Source organism: Lissotriton helveticus, chromosome 4_1 (genome assembly GCF_964261635.1).
Source record: "Lissotriton helveticus chromosome 4_1, aLisHel1.1, whole genome shotgun sequence".
In the NCBI taxonomy this organism is placed as follows: domain Eukaryota; kingdom Metazoa; phylum Chordata; class Amphibia; order Caudata; family Salamandridae; genus Lissotriton; species Lissotriton helveticus.
The window spans coordinates 1,785,880,925-1,785,893,613 of NC_136063.1; the positions used below are offsets into that span (position 1 = coordinate 1,785,880,925).

A 12,689-nucleotide genomic window follows, 5' to 3' on the forward strand; every position below is an offset into this window, starting at 1 on the left:
TCGAGAATTACAGAACCTCACTATCAGGATGTTGAAAGGTGCCGGGTCTAAAGGCGAACCGCTCTTAGTTGACTCTAAAATTGGAAGGAGCAGCTCCACTGTAATGGGGGAAAATGAAGCTAGGCAAAGGGCGTTATTCTGGGGTTCTGAAGGATAGGGCTCTGTATAGTCAATCTTTGGGAGTGTTTTTAGAATATTTTGAATTTTAATGGCGAAAAATTCTGCCAGTTCTTTACATCGGTGACCAGAGGGGTCAGGAGCTCGGGGAGGGTCAGGGATTTTCAAGAGTTCCTTGACAATGCAAATTGTTTCGCTGGAGGAGTTAGCAGCGGATAGAATTTTTCCTTCAAAGAAGGTCGCCTGAGTCTTTTCAAGGGCGGCTTCATAGGAAGTAATGGCTAGTCTATATTCATGTTTATTTTTTGCTGGCAAAGTCTTTTCTCCAGACACTTTCCAGTTTTTTGCAGTGTTTCCTCATATCACGAAGTACAGGGGTGAACCAGGGGGATTTAAAGGTTCCGCTTTTTTTAGTATAGTTTTTCTTGGCAGTACTGAGTCTAGGGAATTCTCAATCCAGGATGAGAACTTCTCATCTGCTATTACAGGGTCAGAGTCATGGGTGGGGATGGCGAGTTTAAGTTTGCGCTACCAGGACTCAGGGGCTAATTTGGACCAGTGACGTTCTAGAATGCGTGGGGTCTTCAACTAGAATTTTCCAGCTGAATGCAATTAGAAAGTGGTCTGACCACAGAACAGGTAAGGGGTCCATAACCTTTAAGTCAGAGATATTAGAAAAGATAGGGTCTAAAAGGTGACCGTTTACATGTGTAGCTTGGAGGTTTTTAAGAGACAGGTGGTAGGCTGCACGGTCAAGTGCTAATTCCCCTGCCACTTTGTCCAAAGGGTCGTAAAAATGTAGATTGAGATCTCCCAGGACAGTAAAGTTGGGTGAGGTACTGGCCTGGGAGAGTACGGTCTCCAATAGGGAGTTGCAGAATTGTCCCAATGCCCCCGGGGGGCGATAGATAAGGATGCCAGAGAATGATTTTGAGGGGAACAGTTGAATGACAAAGTGGGTATTCTCGCAGTCTAGGGTGGGGCTGTCCAGGATGCAACAGGAGAGGTGTTTCTTATAGATGATAGCTCCCCCCCGCCTTTACTACAGGTTCTGTCATGGCGCTGGATCAGGTATCCCAAAGGGAGGGTTTGTACGGCGTCAGGATCGGAGCCTGGGGAGAGCCATGTCTCGGTCAGGAATGGGACATCAAGTTTGGTGTCCTGGAGAAGTAGCGAAATCTCCAGGGAATGTTTAGGCAGAAATCTACAGTTCAGCAGTGCCAGGTTAACCCGGTTTACAGCAGGAGATGGTGATCCTTTTTGGAGAGGACAAATAGGCAATGCGTACAATGTCTTTGTGATTCCTCTAGGAGAACTGAATGGGAGCATGGGGGCTTTGAGACCTGCCTGATTTGGAGGAGTTTATCCCTGGAGTAACGAAGGGGGGCTGTGGAGGAAAGGGCAGAGATTCCTGTCCCTGGGCCCAGTCGGGCGCAGACGGGCGCAGACGGGATTGCCTTTGGTGCACCCGCTGTGCGCGTCCGCTGTGCGCGTCTGCTGCGCGTAGAGGCGTGCGTGGAGTTTTATAGGGGAGCGCTTGAGACTAGAGCGCTGACCGTCCTGGTTACACACCGGCACTTCTGGTCTGCGTATCCTGCGCCTTGTTTCATTTTGAATAAAGTCTGAGAGGAATGTAGTGTTCTGATGTACACATTCTAGTGTTTCAGTGACAGTTAGTCACTCCCTCGTGGACACACATGAACCCCACAGTGGAAGTGCTGGAGGCCAGTTAACTAACAACATACCTAGTGTCTGTGTCGTGATTTCAGCAGCATGTGGGCCTAGGGCCCACGACACTACATCGACAACTATCATTCCACAAGAAAAGCGTCAGGCGATTCTGTACATTTTGTGGTCAGCACCCGACATCACCATAGCCATCCTAAAGGCTACAAGATTACCTGCAGAGACCGTTCCAATGAAGTAGTAGGAGGAATCGCCATCATCCACAGGAACACTCTCAGAGTCTCGACCAACACCGACAACACCCTCAGCACCGCCGAACACTTCCAGATCCACACCGACCCCAACACCACCCTCAGAGGAACCCGACAGCTGTTCAGCGACTCCATCGCCGACTTTATCAGCATGCACTCCCTCGCCTCCACCGAATGCATCCTCCTAGGAGACCTGAACTTCCACCTCGAGAACAAAGACGCCAACTCCACCACCCTGATCGACAACCTCGCCAACCTCGGACTCAGACAGCTCGCGACAACACCCACCCACACCACCGGCCACACGCTCGACCCCATCTTCACCGCAAGCCCCCACGTCTCCTTCAACCACACCACCAAACCCCACTGGACAGACCGCCACTGCATCCACTTCACATTCAGGTAGCCCACCAAGCACCAGCACACTCAACTGAGGCCTCGACGCTGCTGGAGCAAAGTCACCGAAGACCAGCTAACCGCCACCCTCACCCAGAACCCACGCGCGGACTCCACCGATCCCAACACCACCGCCCGCAACCTCAGACAATGGATCAATGACTGCGCCAACACCCTTGCCCCGCTCAAGTCACCCTCCAACAACCGCACTAGCAAGGAAGCCACCTGGTTCACCGAAGACCTCCAGGTCCCATCTCCCTGCTTCCATTCCCAGCGAAGGTCACTGAGAAAATCGTCAACAAACAATTGACCCGCTACCTCGAGGAGAACAACATCTTGGACCCATCCCAGTCCGGTTTCCGCAGCAACCACAGCACCAAAAACACCCTCATCGCCGCCACCGATGACATCGGGACCCTTTTTTACAACGGAGAAACAGCGGCCCTCATCCTCCTGGACCTGTCAGCCGCCTTCGACACAGTCTGCCACAACACACTATGAACACGCTTACATGACTCCGGAATCCAAGAGAAGGCCCTGGACTGGACCACATTGTTTCTCTCCGGCAGAACTCAGAGCGTCCGCCTCCTCCCCTTCCGCTCCAAAGCCACTGATTTCATCTGCGACATACCCCAGAGTTCTTCCCTCAGCTCGGCGCTATTCAACATCTACATGGCACCCCTCGACCACGTCGCCCGACAACACGACCTCAACATCATCTCCTATGCCGACGACACCCAGCTGATCATCTCTCTCACTAATGAACCTCACACCGCCAAAACCAACCTCCATGAAGGAATGAAGGACGTCGCTGAATGGATGAAGAACAGCCGACTGAAGCTGAACTCAGACAAGACAGACGTCCTCATCCTCGGCCCCATCCCCTCAGCCTTGGAAGACTCTTGGTGGCCGACAACACTGGGAACAGCACCGACACCCACCGACCACGCACGCAACCTAGGGGTCATACTCGACACCACCCTCTCCATGACCAAGCAGGTCAACGCCGTCTCCTCATCCTGCTTAAACACCCTCCGAATGCTCCACAGGATCTTCAAATGGATCCCCACCAAAACAAGAACAACAGTCACCTAGGCCCTCGTCACCAGCAGGCTGGACTACGGAAACGCCCTCTACGCAGGAACGTCGGCCAAGCTCCTAAAACGACTACAACGCATCCAGAACGAGTCGGCACGCCTGATCCTAGACATCCCCCGCCGCAGCCACATTATCCCCCCACCAGAGAGACCTGCACTGGCTCCCCGTCATCAAGAGGGTCACCTTCAAGCTCCTCCTCCATGCGCACAAAGCTCTCCACAACACCGGCCCAGCATACCTCAACAGACGACTCTGCTTCTACACCCCCTCCCGCCAGTTCCGCAGGCCTCGCCCTCGCCACATTCCCTCGCATCCGAAGAATGACCACCTGCGGCAGATCCTTCTCCCGCCTCGCCGCCAAGACCTGGAACACCCTCCCCACAAAACTACGGCAGACCCAAGACCTACTGGCCTTCAGAAGACTCCTCTAGACCTGGCTCTTCGATCAGTAGCAGCACCACTTCCCCCCAATGTAATGTTGCGATATGTGGGCGCGACCACTGTGGCCGCAACCGAAACTGCTTTGAGGCTCCACCCCCCCATGAGCGTGACTTTGTTGGTCTGCCCCGACGTTGGTACGGTGGGCACGTGCTGTACCTAATAAAAAGCCCAGGACCCTGGGCGTGGCAGGCAGTGTACTGACCACTATCACAGTTACGTGTGGTCTCCAGTTTGTCCTAGTTAGGACTCGCACCAGAACACTACACTGGCGACGAGGTGGTCTCGCCACCCCATCGCGTGCCACACTCCAACGCTCTGCCTCTTGCGGGCCGGCATCGGCGGACCCCCGCAGTGCGGCCCCTCGGCGTGCTCGGCTGACCCCTGCCGACGGAGAGCCCCGGCATCCCTGCAGAAAGCCTCACCGGGCGGTGCCCAACCACGCTACACCCACGCCCCGGCCTCCGGGACTCACCGTTTGTCCCCCAACGCCCAACCGGGCAGGTGCTTCCTGGGACGAGAGCCTGTCTCACTGTGGCCCCGCCGCTCCGCCCTGCCAGTCGGCCTGGTGGCCTCAGGTGCGTGTCCGCGGACCCAGCCCCTCAGCCGCGTGTTCCTCTGCACGCCCGCTCCCGTCTCCTGCTAGGCGCCAGCCCTCGACGTCGTTGGGCCTACCACGTGCACCCGGCGTGCGCTTACTCACGCTTCCCGCGTGCCAAGCTGCGGACCCTGCTGTTCCCCACGCATCTCGCGTGCGGAGACCCTGCCGTTCCTCACGCATCTCACGTGCAACGCTGCTAGGACATTTCAAGGCCACCGGAAGTCAGCCCCAGCGTGCTCCTGTGCTCCTGACCCTCTTGCAAGCAGGCATTCCCAGCTAACGGACCCTCACGTTCCTCCCTATGGCCATGGCTGCCGTGCCCCCGCTGGAACCCTTCGCTGTCACTGGCACACCGCCGTCGCAAGCGGCTCGATGGCGGAAATGGGTGGAACGCCTGGAAAACTACTTCGTGGCCGCGGACATCGCAGTTGAACGACGGCGGGCGATGCTCCTGCACCTAGGAGGGGAGGCGATCCGCGACATTTCAAAGGACGTGGTGGAAGGAGGCCCGCCCCGGAACTACGCCACGCTACGCGACGCCATAACGGAATACTTCGAGCCATTCGCCAGCGCGGATTATGAGAGGTTTCTGCTCCGCCAGGCCCGCCAGCTCCCAGAAGAATCGGTGGACGTCTTCTATGCGAGACTAAAAAAGCTGGCCAGCACATGCACCCTCCCGGACGTCGACGACGAGATCCGTGCCCAGTTCATTTAAGGCTGTGCCTCCTCAAAACTGCGAGAAAGAGTCCTGGAAACGGACAACATGCCCATGCACGACATCCTGGCGTTAGGGCGGTCCAAAGAACTGTCAAAGGCCAGAGCCGCGCATATGGAACCGAAACCCGCTGTCGCAGTCAAAATAGAACCAGTATGCGCCATCAAATCCAGTGCCACTGACTCGCGCACGAGACAACCCCGGCGAGGGAGGCCAGGCCCGACTCCTTCCTCCCAAGACCGCCCCTGTGTGTGGTGCGGAGGAGCAACACCCCATAACGGAGTTTGCCCAGCACAAAGGAAGATCTGCAGCGCCTGTGGGTAGGCCAACCATTTTGCTAGCGTGTGCCTATCAACACATAGGAAAAAGCCTAACGGCCCGGCCCGGAGAGTGAGACAGCTAGAACCACTGCCAAGCACCTCTGTCAACAGCGACATGGACGATGACGATGCGGACGCAGCCTCCGTCCACGTCGTACGAATGCTCAACACTCTGGCGGCCACAACATCCGCAGAACCCATGTGCACAGTAAACGTGCAGGATCAAGCTGTGGCTGCCCTAATCGACACCGGAGCGACGATCAACCTAATGGCGGCCAGCGTATACCAGACATTAGCCACTCCACCAGTGCTCCATCCCACGAGAGTACAGGTATACGCGTATGGCACCAGCCGCCCCCTACGTCTGTGTGGGGTCTTCCGGACAGCCTTGTCACATGACTCCAATCAACTACACACCAAAATCTACGTGTCACAAGAGGGATCCGGATTCCTACTAGTGTGCAGAACTGCCCAAGACCTGGGACTGATACACTTCGCACTCACCGTCCAAGCCCACAGCCTCGACAATCTCGTGCTAGAACACACCTCACTGTTCGAAGGGATTGGCTGTTTGAGAGGACCCGCCATCCACCTCCACATAGACCAATCGGTCGCCCCAGTGGCCCTCCGACACCAACGCATTGCGTTCCACCTACGACCCAAAGTGGAAGCGGAATTGAGAGTACTCGAGAGAGCCGGAATCATCGAAAGGGTGAGTGGGCCCACCTCATGGGTGTCGCCCATCGTGGTAGCCAAGAAACCCAAGCAACCTGGTGCGGTGCGGCTCTGCGTTGACATGCGCATCCCCAACCTCGCCATCAAGCGAGAGCGCCACCTGACGCCAACCATAGATGACATCATTGGAGAGTTATCAGGCTCAAAGTGGTTCTCGAAGATGGACCTGAGGTCAGGGTACCACCAAATCCCACTGCACCCTGACTCGCGCCCGATAACCACTTTCTCCACCCACACAGGCCTGTGGAGATATACAAGGCTCAACTTTGGGATATCAAGCGCAGCAGAGGTGTTTCAGAACATCATTCAAAATGTCCTGCAAGGCTGGACGGCATGCTAAATGTGAGCGACGACATCTTGGTCCACGCGCCGACCCTGGATGAACACATCCGGCGCCTCCAAGCCGTCTTTGCCAGGCTGCAAGAGCGGGGTCTAACCCTCCACAGAGAGAAGTGCGAATTCTTGCGAAAAGACATTAGCTTCTTCGGCTACAGATTCTCCGACCAGGGTGTAGGTCCATACCCTGACGAGGTCAAGGACATCCATGAAGCTCCCGCCCCGACTTCAGTGACCGCTGTCCACAGTTTTCTGGGAATGGTCACCTACTGCGGGCGTTTCATCAAAGATCTGTCAGACCTCACCGGCCCTCTCCGTGATCTCACGAAATCCACAGCCACGTGGGAGTGGGGGCCAGAACAGCTAGTAGCCTTCCAGAGAACCAAGGCGGCACTCTCGGCGGACACGACCCTGGCCTACTTCGACCCTCGCAACGAATCGCAACTCGTGGTGGACGCCAGCCCGACAGGCCTGGGGGCCGTCCTGTCTCAACAACAAGCATGCGGGGACTGGGCCCCCATCGCGTATGCGAGCAGAACCCTCACTGCAACGGAGCAGCGATACTCGCAGATCGAGAGGGAGGCCGTCGCCATCTTGTGGGGGTGCCGGCACTTCCACATCTACTTGTACGGGCACCCGTTTGTGGTAATCACAGACCACAAACCCCTGGTTCCACTCTTCCAAGGATCCTCCTCACGGCCACCCCCTCGCATCAAGAAGTGGGTGCTCCAGCTCCAGGAGTTCCAATTTACCGTGGAGTATCGGCCAGGCACCCGAAACCCTGCCGACTACCTGTCGAGGCACGCCCGCCCAGTCACTGAAGCAGAAGCCGCGGAAGCCGACGCCACAGAGGAATATGTCAGAATGATCGTAGAGCGATCCAGACCCCTGCCGATCTCCCTGGATGATGTGGTGCAAGCCACCAAGGACGACGACTGCCTACAAATCGCCATTCAGGCCCTCAAGTCAGGAAACTGGAAACCACTCCAGAGCCCAGCATTATTCCGTACCCCGGATGCCCAAGCGACGCTAAAAGCACTTCACCTGGTCCGAGGCGAACTATCTATCTCTCCGGAAGGATGTCTCCTGAGGGGCCCTCGCTTGGTACTGCCCGACAGTCTCACACAGCAAGCAGCCCTGTTGGCCCATGGCGCCCACCAGGGCATTGTAAAGTCAAAAAATCGCCTTCGGAGCAAGCTCTGGTTCCCAGGACTCGACAAGAGAGTCGAGGAAGTCATCCAACGTTGTCCAGTGTGCCTAGCGACTAGCCTGCCCAACCCCCCAGCGCCTGTGATCACAGAGAAGGGACCGACGGCTCCGTGGGTACGCGCCAGCGCAGACTTTGGCAGTCTTCCCGGTGGGAAGTACATGTTTGTGGTGGTTGATGATTTCTCAAGGTACCCTGAAATTGAGATACTGTCCTCCACCGCAGCCTCCGAGGTGATTCCCAAACTGGAGAAGATAATCGCGACCCATGGCCTCCTGGAAGAACTGCGCACCGACAATGGACCCCCCTTCAACAGCTGTGAACTATCAGAATACCTACAGTCACACCGCATCAAACACCGGAAAATAACTCCACGATGGCCTCAAGCCAATGGAGAAGTTGAGAGGCTGATGAGAACTCTCAACAAGACTATCCAGATTGCAATGACCGACGGCCAGAACCTAGAGCTGGCCCTCTACCAGTTCTTACGAGAATACAGGTTGACACCCCACTGCACCAGAGGGATTCCCCCAAGCCGCCTATGTTTCAATAGGGCAGTTATGGACACGATCCCTCACCATCCCACGTGGGCATCATCTCCAACTCCTTGCAACCGATCCATGGAACAGCGGACAAAATCTAACAGAGAGGAGTACCGAAGAAGAAGAGCTGCAGACAGCCCCATCCAAGTGGGCGACCGAGTGCTCGTGAAAGACCGCCATCCCGGCGGAAAGTTCCGCCTCCCTTTCGAGCTAGACCCATGGGCTGTCACCAACGTCAATGGCACCATGATCACAGCGGTAAGAGGGAGAGAGAGAGTCACCAGAAACGCGTAGTTCTTTAAGAAAGTCATGTGTGGAGAAGAGGATGTGTTTCCTGACCCTGCGGAGCCCTACACACAACAGACCCAAGACCCGGGAGAAACAGTAGAAGAGGACGTTCCCAGTGAGGAGGAAGGCCCAGAATCAGACTCGGCCGCACCGGCCCGAAGCAGACTCGAGTCGCAAGTCGCCCAAAGCCACCCAGACACTGCCGAGAAAAATGACTCTGATGAAATGGCTCCAACCCCATCAGGCGAGCGCAGCCAAAGCAAGTACGATCTGCGCCCCTGCCCGAAACCGTCCCAGCGGTACCGAGACTTTGTGGCCCGCTGCAAGCGTTGAGGGAGTTCGAGCTGTACCTCAGCCTACGCAAAAGTAAGACTGTTCCTTTCTTACCTCTTTGCAGTATTCCAGTGACTATGGTCGTTGATTAGTTATGTTATGTTTGCCTGTTTGTTCATTTTGGGGTAAAGGAGGAATGTAATGTTGCGATATGTGGGCGCGACCACCGTGGCCCACAACCGAAACTGCTTTGAGGCTCCACCCCCCCATGAGCGTGAGTTTGTTGGTCTGCCCCGACGTTGGTACGGTGGGCACGTGCTGTACCTAATAAAAAGCCCAGGACCCTGGGCGTGGCAGGCAGTGTACTGACCACTATCACAGTTACGTGTGGTCTCCAGTTTGTCCTAGTTAGGACTCGCACCAGAACACTACACCCACCACTCCAGCGCCTTGAGACCCTAATGGGTATGTAGTGCGTTTTATAAGTGTTTTGATTAATTGATTGATTGAAAAGTGATCAATACATACTATTGTTTTAAGAATAGCAACAAACACGTTCGATCAAATGCAATTCCCTCGTGTGTCCTGACCCTGAAATGTAAGCACGTTTTTAAATCCAGTACAATTATGGTGGAACAATTATGGTGGAATGCAAACAGTGACGTTTAACAATTGTATATGCAAATGAATCGCACTTAATTCTTCTCTGCACATTCAAAAAAAAATACCCGCACATGCATGGTACGCTCCCCACGTTCTGTCCTTAAGAATGTGAAATGTCAAACAGTATTTTGTAAATGTTACGTTCCAGATATAACCCGCAAGGACAACTTTTCGCCTTTTAGCGATTACTAATGTATCATTTATTCCCGTGTGAATTTGCTACGCGAGAAAAACTATCCAAGGATTCCTTTAAATGTAACAAACTGCACTTCTTTGCTGAACACGGTCCCCAGATTACATTTGAAACACAGCTATGAGCACTGAGGAAGGAGCTGCCTCTGAAAGTAGTGTTTACGTGAAGCCTTTATGGAACTCGTCACGTGACAAGGTCTGAGGCAGTGCTAAATGGAGAAGAAAAAAAAAAGCTAGTCAGAGCTGGTTCTTCCTGTTTGTGGTTGTTGGTGCTGCAGAAGCTCTAAAAGCAGCCACAGAGCAAAGCTGTAATAAAGAGTTGTTAAAGCTGTGCAACATGGAATTCGTGAGTACTCAATTTAAAAGCAAAAGAGCCAGTCTGTTTCATGCGCCCCTGCCCAGTAGCCATGGTGTGGGTTGAGAGAGAGAGAGCTGGGGGCTGGGAGGTAGTGAGGGGAGAGGTGGGGTGGGGGTCTGTCGCTGGATACGTAACGGGATTTGACAGGCTTGCAGGCGTGCGTGTTGCCCTTAGTTTCTCCTCTGCCTTCGGAGGGTGTTCTGGGGGCCAGGTGGAGTGTTCACCGTAGCTGGGTTCTGATTTACTGTCTGTCATAGTCGCTGTCAGTCTTGCATGCTGCTGCCTTTTCTTGGGCACACACTGATAAGATAATCAACACGTATGTGGAGGGCGAGTGCTTGTCTATCCAATTGCAGCGCGACTCTGGTCAGGGGGCTGTAAGCGCCCAGGCAGGTGAAATGATTAGCGGGGAGGGGTTAAGAGAAAACACCTGACGCTCTTCCTTTTGTAGATAACTATACTACAAACCACACCAGTCTTGCCTTACTGAATGGCCATGAATTTTACTTTCCTCATCCGAATAGGGAAGTACTTTCATTCATTGCTGCAAGGGCATCGCCCACGTGAGTCTAAACGTTTCCCCTTTTTCGATAAAGTTATATCACAGTGGGCAGTGCGCTAAATTGATTTCACACTAACCGGGTTTCTTGTCAGTTTGTTTTCTTCACTTATTGACAACTGTTTAGATGTGTAGATAGCAGCTGCTAAAAAGTAGCGACTGTGGTATTCAAAGCCTGTCCTTGCTTCTTGGGTTTTATAAAGCTGCTTCGTTGTCCACTCTCCTGATACATTGTTTCAGGAACAAGTTGCAAACACAGTAAACCGCGCATGCTGTTGTGATCATTAGTAACATAATATTTATATTTGTAATGGGTGTGTTGTGCTTGCAGTCCCACAAGGACACATTAACTGCGGGCTGCACACGTGACTTCTGGTGTATTTTTTGTAAAGCAAATGGAAAAATGTATGCATTATGTTGACAAATAGAAGTTTGAGGCGTGTCCACTTGTTGCTTAAGCTGCAAACACAATCGAAACCGCCGGGTTTAGCGTGCTATGTTGGGAAGTTCCAAATGGGCTGCCTTGTAGTGCTACACACTTTAAAAGGGAACATTTGTTTGAGCTGTAAAGCTACTGAGTGAATGCAAACCCACTGGTGTAAAACAGGATGGGAAACTTGGTTGTACTGTGCAAGCGAATAGAGGTTCGCTGTTGATGATTTGACCTCGACCAGAGACATATTGTCAGACTCCTGTGCAGAAGCACTTAACATAAACAAAATGATGTTATAAACAGGCTGAGGTAGAGTGGTGTCACCCTCATCCTTGTGATTCCAGTTGAGACTTTTTTGAGGTGTAAAATTAACTTTTGTTGTTAATTACTTTTTTGAAACTTTTATGAACTTTCAGCGTGATTGGTTTGGGTACTTAATTTGTTTTTGCCTATGTCGTCTGTTGCTGCCTATTTTGGGATATTTTTTTCTCTGCTGAGATCTGGTTTTTCAGGCTATAACAAATGATTTCTAAATCCCTTGAAGCAGCTGGGAAGGGAATTGACCCTTAAAGAAAGGTGAAAAGCAACCTCTGAGCATGTTACGAGCCTCCCACCCCAGTCTGATTTTATACAGGTATCCTTCGCGATATTAACAATAATAGACTATCCCTACCAGAATGTATCTAGAAGGTCTGAAACCCCTGCAACCTTTTAACCAGTTCCATGGTTTACCACCCTTTTATATGTATGTAAAAACGTACTCATCTGCTCCTAGAAGTGATGGCTGTACTGCTCCCCAGCATGCACACTTATTTTCACAAGGATAACATTAAAGAACAAGTAAGTGACCAACATTGCACTATGGGTCCAGAAGGAAAGAATACGAGATTTCTAATCTTGTTTTCTATTTTAAAACGAATAGGTTTCAACTTCCTCGCTTGACCTGAGATATACAAGTTGATAGATGTGAAATGCTGGTTGCCATCTTCCTATATATTTCCTAAAAGGGATGCGCCGTGTGGACAAAAGTCAATATATTTTTCTGCCTAAAGGTTATATCCCTCAGAATAAGTAAACTGCCCTTTCAGGTCTCCATACCTATATCCAGGGCAGTTTTCAGAGTTGAATTCTGTATTAGGGATCTGTTTATCACTAGTCGGATTAGAATGTTGCTGTCCATGTTGGAACGTAGTTAACACGTGTCAGTGAGTCTTTGGCATTACAGCTGTACAGGGACCTCAGCCGGAGCGAGTCAGTGGCGGCAGGGTTCCTGGAAATGCTAGTAGTAAATTCATAGTGATGCAAAATGCCAGACTGTTGGGGAAATATCACTTCTTTACGTTACTTAAGCTTGGTATTCTGTTTATTCCTTGTCTAAGCTACTGTGTTTGAAAATTCCTTTGGTTGGGGTCGATAAGTATATCGCCATCAAAATTTTACTCGTGATCGTGTTAAATACGGACTACTTTGTTACATAAAGT

At 52.5% G+C, this 12,689-nt stretch overlaps 1 protein-coding gene across 2 annotated transcripts in view; it reads left to right on the forward strand.

Annotated features, from left to right (window-relative positions):
- Window positions 1-10,048: 10,048 nt before the first annotated feature.
- The window catches only part of DIAPH2 (diaphanous related formin 2), a 4,230,744-nt gene continuing 4,228,103 nt past the window's right edge, over window positions 10,049-12,689 (forward strand). Inside the window, exon 1 of one of the 2 annotated variants that reach the window (XM_078688424.1) lies at window positions 10,049-10,204. In XM_078688424.1, the coding sequence (XP_078544550.1) occupies window positions 10,196-10,204 (9 nt within the window). In that variant the 5' untranslated portion in view covers window positions 10,049-10,195. The remainder of the gene's footprint in view (window positions 10,205-12,689) is intronic. The other variant, XM_078688425.1, reaches the window with a different exon arrangement.